The sequence below is a fragment of the Fringilla coelebs genome, assembly GCF_963513975.1.
Source record: "Fringilla coelebs genome assembly, chromosome: 32".
Classification (NCBI taxonomy): domain Eukaryota; kingdom Metazoa; phylum Chordata; class Aves; order Passeriformes; family Fringillidae; genus Fringilla; species Fringilla coelebs.
In genome coordinates this window covers 714,581-728,799 of record NC_140058.1, presented here as the reverse complement: position 1 = coordinate 728,799, position 14,219 = coordinate 714,581, and the positions used below count along the sequence as shown (strand labels likewise).

At 62.3% G+C, this 14,219-nt stretch overlaps 1 protein-coding gene across 1 annotated transcript in view; it reads left to right on the top strand.

Annotated features, from left to right (window-relative positions):
* The window catches only part of LOC311164473 (protein Wiz-like), a 69,201-nt gene that overhangs the window by 27,524 nt on the left and 27,458 nt on the right, over positions 1-14,219 (top strand). Inside the window, 3 exon segments of the mRNA XM_084223945.1 lie at positions 177-237; positions 2,931-5,122; positions 6,849-7,298. Of these exon segments, the coding sequence (XP_084080071.1) occupies positions 177-237; positions 2,931-5,122; positions 6,849-7,298 (2,703 nt within the window).

Sequence of the window (14,219 nt, the reverse complement as noted above, 5' to 3'; positions counted from 1 at the left end):
TTATCCGCCGGACGCTGCTCCGGCCCTGAGCCCTCCCCGAGCCAGGCTGGCAAATCCGCCACTAATCCGGGCTCGGCTGGGCCGGGACGAGCTCTGGGAGCGCTCCTGGGGCTGCGGTTTTCCTGGGAATTCCCTCCTGGCTGTGCTGACCCCCCGTTCTCCTCCGTGTTTTCCAGATGAGCCCGACCCCGCCCTCTCCGGAGCCGTCCCGGCCGCGGTTCACCGGACACAGCTCGGGTGAGTTCCCAGGGACGGAGCAGCCAGGAGCGGCCAGGGGCTCCCAGGCCATCCCAGGGCACCCTGGAGTGATCCCAATCCCCCCTGGAGCCATCCCAGGGCACCCTGGAGTGATCCCAATCTCCCTGGAGCCATCCCAGCTCACCCTGGAGTGATCCCAGTTCTCCCCAGGCCATCCCAGCTCACCCTGGAGTGATCCCAGTTCTCCCCAGGCCATCCCAGGGCACCCTGGAGTGATCCCAACCCCCCTGGAGCCGTCCCAGGGCACCCTGGAGTGATCCCAGGTCACCCTGGAGCCATCCCAGTTCACTCTGGAATGATCCCAGTTCACTTTAGGCCATCCCAGGGCACCCTGGAGTGATCCCAATCCCGCCTGGAGCCATCCCAGGGCACCCTGGAGTGATCCCAGGTCCCCCCAGGCCATCCCAGTTCACTCTGGAATGATCCCAATCCCTCTTGGAGCCATCCCAGGTCACCTGGAGTGATCCCAGTTCTCCCCAGGCAATCCCGGGGCACCCTGGAGTGATCCCAGTTCACCTTAGGCCATCTCAGTTCCCCCTGGATCCATCCCAATCCCCCCTGGAGCCATCCCAGGTCACCTGGAGTGATCCCAGTTCTCCCCAGGCCATTCCAGGGCACCCTGGAGTGATCCCAGTTCTCCCCAGGCCATTCCAGGGCACCCTGGAGTGATCCCAGTTCTCCCCAGGCCATTCCAGGTCACCCTGGAGCCATCCCAGGGCCTTTTGGAGTGATCCCAATCCCCCCTGGAGCCATCCCAGGGCACCCTGGAGTGATCCCAGGTCCCCCTGGAGCCATCCCAGGGCACCCTGGAGTGATCCCAGGTCCCCCCAGACCATCCCAGTTCACTCTGGAATGATCCCAATCCCTCTTGGAGCCATCCCAGGTCACTTGGAGTGATCCCAGTTCTCCCCAGGCAATCCCAGGGCACCCTGGAGTGATCCCAGTTCACCTTAGGCCATCTCAGTTCCCCCTGGATCCATCCCAATCCCCCCTGGAGCCATCCCAGGGCACCCTGGAGTGATCCCAGTTCTCCCCAGGCCATTCCAGGGCACCCTGGAGTGATCCCAGTTCTCCCCAGGCCATTCCAGGTCACCCTGGAGCCATCCCAGGGCCTTTTGGAGTGATCCCAATCCCCCCTGGAGCCATCCCAGGGCACCCTGGAGTGATCCCAGGTCCCCCTGGAGCCATCCCAGGGCACCCTGGAGTGATCCCAGTTCTCCCCAGGCCATTCCAGATCACCCTGGAGTGATCCCAATCCCCCCTGGAGCCATCCCAGGGCACCCTGGAGTGATCCCAGGTCCCCCTGGAGCCATCCCAGGGCACCCTGGAGTGATCCCAGTTCTCCCCAGGCCATTCCAGATCACCCTGGAGCGATCCCAGTTCACCTGAGGCCATCCCAGTTCCTTTTGGAGTGATCCCAATCCCCCCTGGAGCCATCCCAGCTCACCCTGGAATGATCTCAGTTCCCCCCAGGCCATCTCAGGGCACCCTGGAGTGATCCCAGTTCTCCCCAGGCCATCCCAGGGTACCCTGGAGTGATCCCAGTTCCCCCCACGCCATCCCAGGTCACCCTGGAGCCATCCCAGTTTACCCTGGAATGATCCCAGTTCTCCCCAGGCCATCCCAGGGCACCCTGGAGTGATCCCAGTTCCCTTTGGATCCATCCCAGTCCACCCTGGAGGCATCCCAGGTTCCCCCAGGCCATCCCAGTTCCCCCTGGATCCATCCCAGTTCCCTTTGGGTCCATCCCAGTTCCCCCTGGGTCCATCCCAGTTCCCCCTGGGTCCATCCCATTTCCCCCTGGGTCCATCCCAGTTCCCCCTGGGTCCATCCCAGTTCCCTTTGGGTCCATCCCAGTTCCCTTTGGATCCATCCCAGTTCCCTTTGTGTCCATCTCAGTTCCCCCTGGATCCATCCCAGTTCCCCCAGGGGACATCCTGGTTGTGTTTTCCACCAATCCCATTTTTCACCCCAAAATTCCCATGCCCGAGGAGCACCTGGAATCCCTGAGGCCTCTTTCAGCCATGGCAGGCTGGGATTTTTTGTTCCCTTCCCACATTTTTGGGAATCCCTCACAAATCCACTTCCAGCAAACCCTGATGTTCCCCAAAACCCCGTTTTTCACCCCAAAATTCCCTTCCAGAGTACCTGGAATTCCTAAGGCTCTTCCAGCCATGGCAGGGTGGGGTTTGTATCCATCCCAAATTTTGGGAATCACCACAAAATCCTCAAACCCTGCCGGGCTCTTTCCTCTCCCAACAAACCTCAATGTTCCCCAAAACCCTGTTTTTCACCCCAAATTTCCCTTCCAGAGTACCTGGAATTCCTAAGGCTCTTCAAGCCGTGGCAGGGTGGGGTTTGTATCCATCCCAAATTTTGGGAATCACCACAAAATCCTCAAACCCCGCCGGGCTCCTTCCTCTCCCAACAAACCTCGATGTTCCCCCAAACCCCGTTTTTCACCCCAAATTTCCCTTCCAGCCCCACAAATGAGGAATACCTGAGATTCATAAGGCTCTTCCAGCCATGGCAGGGTGGGGTTTGTGCCCATCCCACATTTTTGATTTTGGGGAATCACCACAAAATCCTCAAACCCCGCCGAGCTCCTTCCTCTCCCCACAAACCTCGATGTTCCCCGAATCCCCGTTTTTCACCCCGAATTTCCCTCGCAGCCCCGCGCCCGAGGAGCAGCCGGCGTTCCCGCGGGCGCTGTTCCGGCCGCTGGCCGTGGCCGTGTCCTGGGGCGCGCTCCCGGCCGAAGGGACCGACCAAAGCACTTTAGAGCCGCGGCCCGGCCCCGGCCACTCGCCGCTCGGCGCCGGCCACCGGGCCGGGCCGCCGGACGGCCGCCGGGCCCAGGCGCCGTCCCCCGAGGAGAAGCACCCCCAGAAGGAACCAAAGCACCCGGAAGGGCTCGGCGCCCGCGGCGGCGTCCGGCGGCTGGAGTGGATCTCCAGGAGCCCCAGCCCGTCCTTCCAGGACCCGCGCCCGGCGCCGGACGCAGCGGCCAGCTCGGCCTTCGGCCGGGAAGCGGCGCCGGCGTCGCGCAGAGCCAAAGCCAAAGCCTCGGAGAGCTGCCGGAGGAAAGCGGCGCCGCCAGCCGAGCCGGAGGCGGCCGAGCCGGGCCCCGCGGCCGAGTGGGCGCTGCCCGAGCTGGACGCGGTGGGCAAGCAGTCGTGGACGGTGAACGCCGAGGACTCGGTGGAGCGGCTGCTGCCGGAGCCGGCCGAGGTGCGGCCGTACGTGTGCGGGGTGCTGCTGGAGGAGCCCCCCAAGGACGAGGAGCTGGAGCAGGAGGAGGAGGAGGACCCCAGCGTGTTCACCTGCATCGAGTGCAGCATCTACTTTCGCCGCAAGGAGCACCTGCTGGAGCACATGCTGCAGCACAACCGCGGCGCCGAGCGCGGCGCCGACGCGCCCGCCGGCCGCTGCCGCTTCTGCTGCGGCGAGTGCGGCTGGGCCTTCGCCGAGCCGGCGGCGCTGGAGCGGCACAAGAGGCTGCACCAGGAGTCCCGGGAGAAGATCATCGAGGAGATCCAGAAGCTGAACGAGTTCCCGGACGAGGGGCGCGAGGCGCGGCTGCAGTGCCCCAAATGCGTTTTCGGCACCAACTCCTCCAAGATCTTCGTGCAGCACGCCAAGATGCACGTCAAGGAGAGGAAGGAGCACGCCTCCAGGAGCTCCGGCCTCTTCGGAGAGCTCCGCGACGGCGCCGGGCACGGCCTCTACAAACCCTTCCAAACCGACGAGCCGCCGCCGACGGCGGCGCCGCCCGGCAAAGCGCCGAGCGCCTGCGTCCTCTGCGGCTTCCCGGCGCCCAACGAGCACATCCTGAAGGAGCACCTGAGATACGCCCACTCCCACTTCTCCTGGCAGCACGAGAGCTTCGAGGACGATCCCAACCAGCCCGGCACCAGCCGCGACTCCTACAGCCCTGCCCGGCCCGCCCGCTTCGCCGACGCCGAGGTTTTCGGCAAAGCCGAGAAGGGATTCTCGGAGCGGCTCTTCCCGCCGCCCTGCCGGGAGGGTTCGTCCCTCTACGAGCCCGCCCCGCCCGCCTTCGCCTTGGGCCAGCCCAGGTTGGACAAGAGCGACCAAGGAGCCGCCAAGAAGGAGCTTCAGGGCTTCCACCACGCCAGGAAGGCGGCGCCGTATTCCCACCAAAGTTTGGCGTTCGCCGGGTTCTCCTCCACCAAAGGCTTCTCGCACTCGGCCCTGCAGCAGCTGAGGAAGAGAGCGGCCACCCAGCAGCTGGAGGGCGACGGGGACGACCTCCGCGGCCACCCCGCGGGGCCGGAGGAGCCGCGGCACGGGTGGGCGCCGGAGGAGACGGAGCCGGGCGACGGCCGGGCCGCCGGCGGCGCCGTCGCCGTCCCTCAGGCCGCGCTGGACCTCAAGAGGACCTTCAGGGCCACCCTGAGGGCCACGGACCCGGCGGTGGCCACGGAGGAGCAGCGGCATCAGCTGAGGATGACGGTGCCCGTGGTGGTCCTGGAGGAGATGAGCGCCCACCCCAGGGCCGCCAAGAGGCCGCGGGGGAAGCCCCTCAAGAGGAAGCTTCTCCCGCCGCGGGAGTTCCTGCTGGAGGAGCCCCTTCCCCTGGACGTTCTCCTGCTGGACGCTCCCCTGGAGGGTCCCCTGGAGCTGGAGGAGCTGCTGGACTCGGAGGCCACCATGCTGAAGAACGAGGAGAGGAAATGTCCCTACTGCCCCGACCGCTTCCACAACGGCATCGGCCTGGCCAACCACGTGCGCGGCCACCTCAACCGCGTCGGCGTCAGCTACAACGTGCGGCACTTCATCTCGGCCGAGGAGGTCAAGGCCATCGAGCAGAAGTTCTCCTTCCAGAAGAAGAAGAAAAAAGGTAGTTTGTACCAAATTCCTGCTTCTCCAAGCTCCCACCAGGACGGCTTCTGCTCCCACCCGGCCTCTGGGAGCTGCGGGGTGGGCTCGGGGGTTTGGGGGGTGAAAGGAAACAGGTCCTGGTGGTCATGGGGGCTGCAAACCCAGCTGGACATCTGACCACAGGTCCTGGTGGTCATGGTGGGTGCAAACCCACCTGGATATCTGACCACAGGTCCTGGTACCCACCTGGACATCTGACCACAGGTCCTGGTGGTCATGGTGGGTGCAAACCCACCTAGATATCTGACCACAGGTCCTGGTACCCACCTGGACACCTGACCACAGGTCCTGGTGGTCATGGTGGGTGCAAACCCAGCTGGACATCTGACCACAGGTCCTGGTGATGCTGGGGGCTGCAAACCCAGCTGGACACCTGACCACAGGTCCTGGTGGTCATGGGGGCTGCAAACCCAGCTGGACATCTGACCACAGGTCCTGGTGATGCTGGGGGCTGCAAACCCAGCTGGACACCTGACCACAGGTCCTGGTGGTCATGGGGGCTGCAAACCCAGCTGGACATCTGGCCACAGGTCCTGGTGGTCATGGGGGCTGCAAACCCAGCTGGACATCTGGCCACAGGTCCTGATGGGTGCAAACCCAGCTGGACATCTGACCACAGGTCCTGGGGGCTGCAAACCCAGCTGGACATCTGGCCACAGGTCCTGGTGGCTGCAAACCCAGCTGGACATCTGGCCACAGGTCCTGGTGGTGCTGGTGGCTGCAAACCCAGCTGGACATCTGACCACAGGTCCTGGTGATGCTGGGGGCTGCAAACCCAGCTGGACATCTGACCACAGGTCCTGGTGGTCATGGGGGCTGCAAACCCAGCTGGACATCTGACCACAGGTCCTGGGGGCTGCAAACCCAGCTGGACACCTGACCACAGGTCCTGGTGGCTGCAAACCCACCTGGACATCTGGCCACAGGTCCTGGTGGTTACAAACCCACCTGGACATCTGGCCACAGGTCCTGGTGGGTGCAAACTCGCCTGGACACCTGACCAGAGGTGGATTTTGGGGGTTTTTAGTGTTTCTGGGTGGGATTTTTGGGTTCCAGTTGGTTGTTTTGGGGATTTTTGAGATCCTGGTGGTTTCTGGTGGCCCTGATCCCACCCGTGACCACCCGTGTTCCTTTCCAGTGGCCAACTTCGACCCGGGCACGTTCAGCCTGATGGGCTGGATTTTGACTGTATTTTTGGGTATTTTTTGGTATTTCTGGATGGGGATTTTTGTGTTCCTGGTGGTTTTGGGTGGGGTTTTGGTGGTTTTGGGAGGGGTTTTTTGGGTTCCTCATAGGTGTTTTGGGTTCCAGGTGGTTTTGGTGGCCCTGACCCAACACTGACCCCCTCCTCCTCTTTCCAGTGGCCAATTTCAACCCGGGCACGTTCAGCCTGATGCACTGGAGCTTGGGTGTATTTTTTGGTGGTTTTAGGTGGCAGTTTTGAGTTCCAGTTGGTTGTTTTTAGGATTTTTGAGATCCTGGTGGTTTCTGTTGGCCCTGGTCCCATCCATGACCACCCCTGTTCCTTTCCAGTGGCCAACTTCGACCCGGGCACGTTCAGCCTGATGGGCTGGATTTTGGGTGTATTTTTGGGGTTTCTGGGTGGGGTTTTTTGGTGATTTTTGGGTTCCAGGTGGTTTCTGGTGGCCCTGATCCCATCCATGACCACCCCTGTTCCTTTCCAGTGGCCAACTTCGACCCGGGCACGTTCAGCCTGATGCGCTGCGAGTTCTGCGGCGCGGGTTTCGACACGAGGGCGGGGCTGTCGAGCCACGCCCGCGCCCACCTGCGCGACTTCGGCATCACCAACTGGGAGCTGACCGTGTCCCCCATCCACATCCTCAAGGAGCTCCTGGCCACCGCCCCCGAGCACCCGGCGCTGCTGCGCGCCATGGGGCCCTCGCCGGGCCGCGACCTGCACCGCGACCTGCACCGGGACCTGCACCGGGATCTGCACCCGGATCTCCACCAGGATCTTCACCAGGATCTCCACCAGGATCTTCATCAGGATTTCCATCAAGATCTCCATCAGGATCTGCACCGGGATCTGCACTGGGATCTGCACCGGGATCTGCCGAAATCGGCGCCGTTCCCGCCGCCCTGGGGGGACGAGGCCCTGCAGCCCTACAGGGATGGTGAGAGACCCCAAAAAGGGGGAAAATTGGGGATTTGGGGCAGGATTGGGGTGGGATTGATGGATTTGAGATCCATTTGGGGGTTGAGTTTTGGGATCTGCCGAAATCGGCGCCGTTCCCGCCGCCCTGGGGGGACAAGGCCCTGCAGCCCTACAGGGATGGTGAGAGACCCCAAAAACGGGGAAAATTGGGAATTTGGGGCAGGAATGGGATGAATTTGGAGTTTGGGTTTTGGGGATGAGTTTTTGTGATGGATTTTAGGGATTTTTTGGGATAATTTCTGCGGTTTTGGGATCTGTTTGGGGTTTGAGTTTTGGGATCTGCCGAAATCGGCGCCGTTCCGCCCGCCCTGGGGGGACGAGGTCCTGCAGCCCTACAGGGATGGTGAGAGACCCCAAAAACGGGGAAAATTGGGAATTTGGGGCAGGAATGGGGTGGGATTGATGGATTTGAGATCCATTTGGGGGTTGAGTTTTGGGATCTACCGAAATCAGCGCCGTTCCCGCCGCCCTGCGGGGACGAGGTGCTGCAGCCCTACAGGGATGGTGAGAGACCCCAAAAACGGGGAAAATTGGGGATTTGGGGCGGGATTGGGGTGGGATTGGTGGATTTGAGATCCATTTGGGGGTTGAGTTTTGGGATCTACCGAAATCGGCGCCGTTCCCGCCGCCCTGGGGGGACGAGGCCCTGCAGCCCTACAGGGATGGTGAGAGACCCCAAAAATGGGGAAAATTGGGAATTTGGGGCAATTTTGGGATGAATTTGGGGTTTGGGTTTTGGGGATGAGTTTTTGTGATGGATTTTAGGGATTTTTTGGGATAATTTCTGTGGTTTTGGGATCCGTTTGGGGTTTGGGTTTTGGGATCTGCCGAAATTGGCGCCGTTCCCGCCGCCCTGGGGGGACGAGGTCCTGCAGCCCTACAGGGATGGTTAGAGACCCCAAAAACGGGGAAAATTGGGAATTTGGGGCAGGAATGGGGTGGGATTGATAGATTTGAGATCCATTTGAGGTTTGGGTTTCGGGATGAGTTTTTGTGAGGGATTTTAGGGATTTTTTGGGATAATTTCTGTGGTTTTGGGATCCATTTGGGGTTTGAGTTTTGGGATCTGCCGCAATCGGCGCCGTTCCCGCCGCCCTGGGGGGACGAGGTCCTGCAGCCCTACAGGGATGGTGAGAGACCCCAAAAACGGGGAAAATTGGGAATTTGGGGCAGAAATGGGGTGGGATTGATGGATTTGAGATCCATTTGGGGGTTGAGTTTTGGGATGAGTTTTTGTGAGGGATTTTAGGGATTTTTTGGGATAATTTCTGCGGTTTTGGGATCCGTTTGGGGTTTGGGTTTTGGATGAGTTTTTGGTGTCGGATTTTGAGGATTTTTGTTGGAAAAGGGTCAGGAACTCTGCAGGATCGGCCCAGGATGGAGTTTTTGGGGTGGTTTTGGGGTGATTTGGGGTTTTTGGGATCCATTTGGGGGTTGGATTTTTGGGATCTGCCGCAATCAGCGCCGTTCCCGCCGCCCTGGGGGGACGAGGCCCTGCAGCCCTACAGGGATGGTGAGAGACCCCAAAAATGGGGAAAATTGGGAATTTGGGGCAATTTTGGGGTGGGATTGGTGGATTTGAGATCCATTTGGGGGTTGAGTTTTGGGATCTGCCGAAATCGGCGCCGTTCCCGCCGCCCTGGGGGGACGAGGCCCTGCAGCCCTACAGGGATGGTGAGAGACCCCAAAAACGGGGAAAATTGGGAATTTGGGGCAGGAATGGGGTGGGATTGATGGATTTGAGATCCATTTGGGGGTTGAGTTTTGGGATCTACCGAAATCAGCGCCGTTCCCGCCGCCCTGGGGGGACGAGGCCCTGCAGCCCTACAGGGATGGTGAGAGACCCCAAAAACGGGGAAAATTGGGAATTTGGGGCAATTTTGGGGTGGGATTGGTGGATTTGAGATCCATTTGGGGGTTGAGTTTTGGGATCTGCCGAAATCGGCGCCGTTCCCGCCGCCCTGGGGGGACGAGGCCCTGCAGCCCTACAGGGATGGTGAGAGACCCCAAAAACGGGGAAAATTGGGAATTTGGGGCAGGAATGGGGTGGGATTGATGGATTTGAGATCCATTTGGGGGTTGAGTTTTGGGATCTACCGAAATCAGCGCCGTTCCCGCCGCCCTGGGGGGACGAGGCCCTGCAGCCCTACAGGGATGGTGAGAGACCCCAAAAACGGGGAAAATTGGGAATTTGGGGCAATTTTGGGGTGGGATTGGTGGATTTGAGATCCATTTGGGGGTTGAGTTTTGGGATCTGCCGAAATCGGCGCCGTTCCCGCCGCCCTGGGGGGACGAGGCCCTGCAGCCCTACAGGGATGGTGAGAGACCCCAAAAATGGGGAAAATTGGGAATTTGGGGCAGGAATGGGGTGGGATTGATGGATTTGAGATCCATTTGGGGGTTGAGTTTTGGGATCTGCCGAAATCGGCGCCGTTCCCGCCGCCCTGGGGGGACGAGGCCCTGCAGCCCTACAGGGATGGTGAGAGACTCCAAAAACGGGGAAAATTGGGAATTTGGGGCGGTTTTGGGATCATTTTGGAGTTTGGGTTTTGGGATGAGTTTTTGGGGATTTTTTGGGATCAATTTGGTGGTTTGGGGATCCATTTGGGGTTTGGGTTTTGGGGATTTTTGTTGGAAAAGGGTCAAAATTCAATGGGACGAAGATTGGGGCGGTGGTTTGGGGATTTTGGGGATTTTGGGATCAATTTGGGGTTTGGAATGAGTTCTTGGTGTCAGATTTTGGGGATTTTTTGGGGATAAATTTGGTGTTTTGGGGGGTTTTGAGAAAAATTTGGGATGTGGGGCTGGAGGAGGAGCTTGGTGTCCTCAGGGATCTCATCCAGGGCTTTGGATTTTGGGGATTTTTGGGATAAATTTGGGAGATTTTGGGATGCATTTGGGATTTGGGGGCTGAAAAAGGAGCCCCTCTGGATCCATGGTTTGGGATTTGGGGGATTTGCCGTTGCAAATCCAGGATATTTTAGTTCCAAACCCACAAAATCCAGGATATTTGAATCCCCAAACTGACAAAATCCAGGATGTTTCCCATTCCCAAACCCACATTACCCCTTTTCCCCCCAAAATCCCCAAAATTTCCCTTTCTCCCCCACAAAATCCCCCAATTTCTAAAAAAAATGCCCCGAATTCCCCCCAACCCCCCCAAGAATTCCCAAAATTCCCCTTTTTTCCCCCATATTCCCCCCAAAATTTCCCAATTCCCCCAGAAATCCCCGAATTTCCTCTTTTCCCCCCCAAGATTTCCCCTTTTTTCCCCCAAATTCACCCCTAAATTTCCCAATTCCCCCCAGGAATCCCCGAATTTCCCCCTTTTTTTCACTCTCAATCCCCGAATTTCCCTTTTTTGCACTCTAAATCCCCGAATTTTCCCTTTTTCCCCCCCCCCAGAATTCCCAAAATTCCCCAATTTCCCCCCAAACTCCCCGCTCGGCGCTCGGCCGCTCTCCCCTGGCCGCTCGGGCCGCGCCGCTCTCGGCGCTCGGCGCGGCGGCCTGGCGGGCGCCCCGCGTGCGCCGTGCCCAAGATGGCGGCCTCCACCTCGGCCTCGGCCGCCGCCTCCCCGCCGCCCAAAGTCACCAAAGCGGCGGCGGCGCCGCGGCCCCGCGACCGCGACCGCGGCGGGGACGGCGACCCCGAGCCCCCGGCCGCGCCCGAGCCGGGTGAGCGCCCCTTTCCCCCCCGCCGGCCCCGCCCCGCCGCGCCCGGGCCCACCCGCGCGACCCCCCCCCCCCCCTCACCCGCCCCCGAGTCCCCTCACGGTTCCGCCCCGCACCGGCCCCGGTTCGGCCGGGCCGCGGCTCGGGGGGGGGCGGCGGGAGAGCCCCGCGGGGCTCCGGGAGGCCGCGGCCGAGGAGCCGCCGCCCTCCTTTGTCCCGGCCCCGGCCCCGCTTTGTCCCCGCGGGACCCCCGGGATGCGCTCCCGGGACGGGCCCGGCGCCGCCGGGGGCTCCGCTCGGGGCCGCCGGGCCGGGGCCGCTCGGGGCCGCTCCGTGCCGGGGAGGGCCGGGTCGGGCAGCCCGGGTCGGGTCGGGCAGCCCGGGTCGGGTCGGACAGCCCGGGTCGGGTCGGGTCGGTTCGGGGCTCCCGGCCCGGGGGAGGCGGGGGGGGCCCGGTGCGGCCAGGCCGAGCCCCGGGGTGTCCCCAGGCCGGTCCCCCGGGTGTCCCCAGGCCGGTAACTGGGAGCCCCAGGGTGTCCCTGAGAGCCCCGGGGTGTCCCCAGCCCGGAGCCCCTGGGTGTCACCAGCCCTGTCACTGGGATGTCCCCAGCCTCCAGCTCCTGTCCCCAGCCCGGAGCTCCCGGGATGTCCCCGGGGTGTCCCCAGCCCTGTCACCGAGTGCCCTGGGATGTCCCCAGCCCTGTCACCGAGTGCCCTGGGATGTCCCCAGCCGTGTCACCGAGTGCCCTGGGATGTCCCCAGCACTGTCACCGAGCAGCTCCTGCGGTGTCCCCAGCCTGGAGCTCCCGGGCTGTCCCCGGGGTGTCCCCAGCCCTGTCACTGAGCAGCTCCTGCAGTGTCCCCAGGCTGGTCCCCGGGATGTCCCCGGGGTGTCCCCCAGCCCTGTCACCAGGAGCTCTAGGATGTCCCCAGCCCTGTCACTGAGATGTCCCCAGCCCTGTCACCGAGGTGTCCCCAGCCCTGTCACCAGGAGTTTCAGGGTGTCCCCAGCCCTGTCACCAGGAGCTCTAGGATGTCCCCAGCCCTGTCACTGAGATGTCCCCAGCCCTGTCACCAGGAGTTCCAGGGTGTCCCCAGCCCTGTCACTGAGATGTCCCCAGCCCTGTCACCAGGAGTTCCATGGTGTCCCCAGCCCTGTCACTGAGATGTCCCCAGCCCTGTCACTGGGAGCAGTTCCCGGGATGTCCCCAGCTCTGTCACCGAGAGCCCCGGGGTGTCCCCAGGCTGGTCCCCAGAGTGTCCCCAGCCCTGTCACCAAGCAGCTCCCAGGATGTCCCCAGCCCTGTCACTGAGATGTCCCCAGCCCTGTCACCAGGAGTTCCATGGTGTCCCCAGCCCTGTCACTGGGAGCAGTTCCCGGGATGTCCCCAGCTCTGTCACCGAGAGCCCCGGGGTGTCCCCAGGCTGATCCCCGGAGTGTCCCCAGCCCTGTCACCAAGCAGCTCCCAGGATGTCCCCAGTCCTGTCACAAGAATGTCCCCAGCCCTGTCCCCAGCCCTGTCATCAGGAGCCCTGAGGTGTCCCCAGCCTGGAGCTCCCAGGGTGTCCCCAGTTCTGTCACCAGGATGTCCCAGCCCTGTCAGCAGCAGCCCCAGGATGTCCCCAGGCTGGTCCCCGGGGTGTCCCCAGCCCTGTCACCAGAATGTCCCCAGCCTTGTCACCGAGACCCCTGGGGTGTCCCCAGCCCTGTCACCAAGGGCCTCAGGGATGTCCCCAGCCCTGTCCCCTGCAGGGACCTGTCACCTTCTGTGTCCCCTCCCTGCAGGGACCTGTCCCCACCCCTGTCCCCTGCAGGGACCTGTCACCTCTCACTGTCCCCTCCCTGCAGGGACCTGTCACCTTCTGTGTCCCCTCCCCTTTAGGACCTGTCACCGTTACTGTCCCACCTGTGCTGGGACCTGTCACCTCCCCTGTGCTGTCCCCTGCTGGCATCTGTCACCTCTCAGTGTCTCCTCCCTGCTGGGATGTGTCACCTCTCAGTGTCCCCTCCCTCAGGGAGATGCCACCACCCCTGTCCTGTCCCCTGCAGGCACCTGTCACCACCCCTGTCCCCTCCCCTTGGGGACCTGTCACCTCTCAGTGTCCCCTCCCCTTGGCGACCTGTCACCACCCCTGTCCCCTCCCCTTGGGGACCTGTCACCTCTCAGTGTCCCCTCCCCTTGGGGACCTGTCACCTCTCAGTGTCCCCTCCCCTTGGGGACCTGTCACCTCTCAGTGTCCCCTCCCCTTGGCGACCTGTCACCACCCCTGTCCCCTCCCCTTGGGGACCTGTCACCTCTCAGTGTCCCCTCCCCTTGGGGACCTGTCACCTCTCAGTGTCCCCTCCCCTTGGGGACCTGTCACCACCCCTGTCTGCCCCCTGCAGGGATTTGTCACCATCTCAGTGTCCCCTCCTTAAGGGAGATGCCACCACCCCTGTCCCCTCCCTGATGTCACCTCCTCTGTCCCCTCCCCTTTAGGATCTGTCACCCTTCCTGTCCCACCCCGTGCTGGGACCTGTCACCATCCCTGTCCTGCCCCCTTAGGGACCTGTCACCAACTCTGTGTCCCCTCCCCTTGGGGACCTGTCACCACCCCTGTGCTGTCCCCTGCAGGGATTTGTCACCTTCTGTGTCCCCTCCCTGCAGGGACCTGCCCCTGTCCCCTCCCCTTGGGGATCTGTCACCACCCCTCTGCTGTCCCCTGCAGGGATTTGTCACCTTCTGTGTCCCCTCCCCTCAGGGACCTGTCACCACCCCTGTGCTGTCCCCTGCTGGCACCTGTCACCATCTCTGTGTCCCCTCCCTGCAGGGAGATGCCACCACTCTGTCCCCTCCCTTTTAGGATCTGTCACCTCTCACTGTCCCCTCCCCTTCAGGAGCTGCCACTGTCCCTGTCCCCTCCCTTGTCCTGTCCCCTTTAGGACCTGGCACCTCTCTGGTGGCACCACCAATGTCCCTGTCCCCTCCCTGCGGGGACCTGGCTCTGTCCTGTCACCTGCTGGGAGATGCCACCACCCCTGTCCTGTCCTGTCACCTCTGGGCACCTGGCACTGTCCCTGTCCTGTCCTGTCCCCTGCCACCACCCCTGTCCTGTCACCTGCAGGGACCTGGCACTGTCCTGTCGCCTGCTGGGAGATGCCACCACCCCTGTCCTGTCCTGTCCCCTGCCACCACCCCTGTCCTGTCACCTGCAGGGACCTGGCA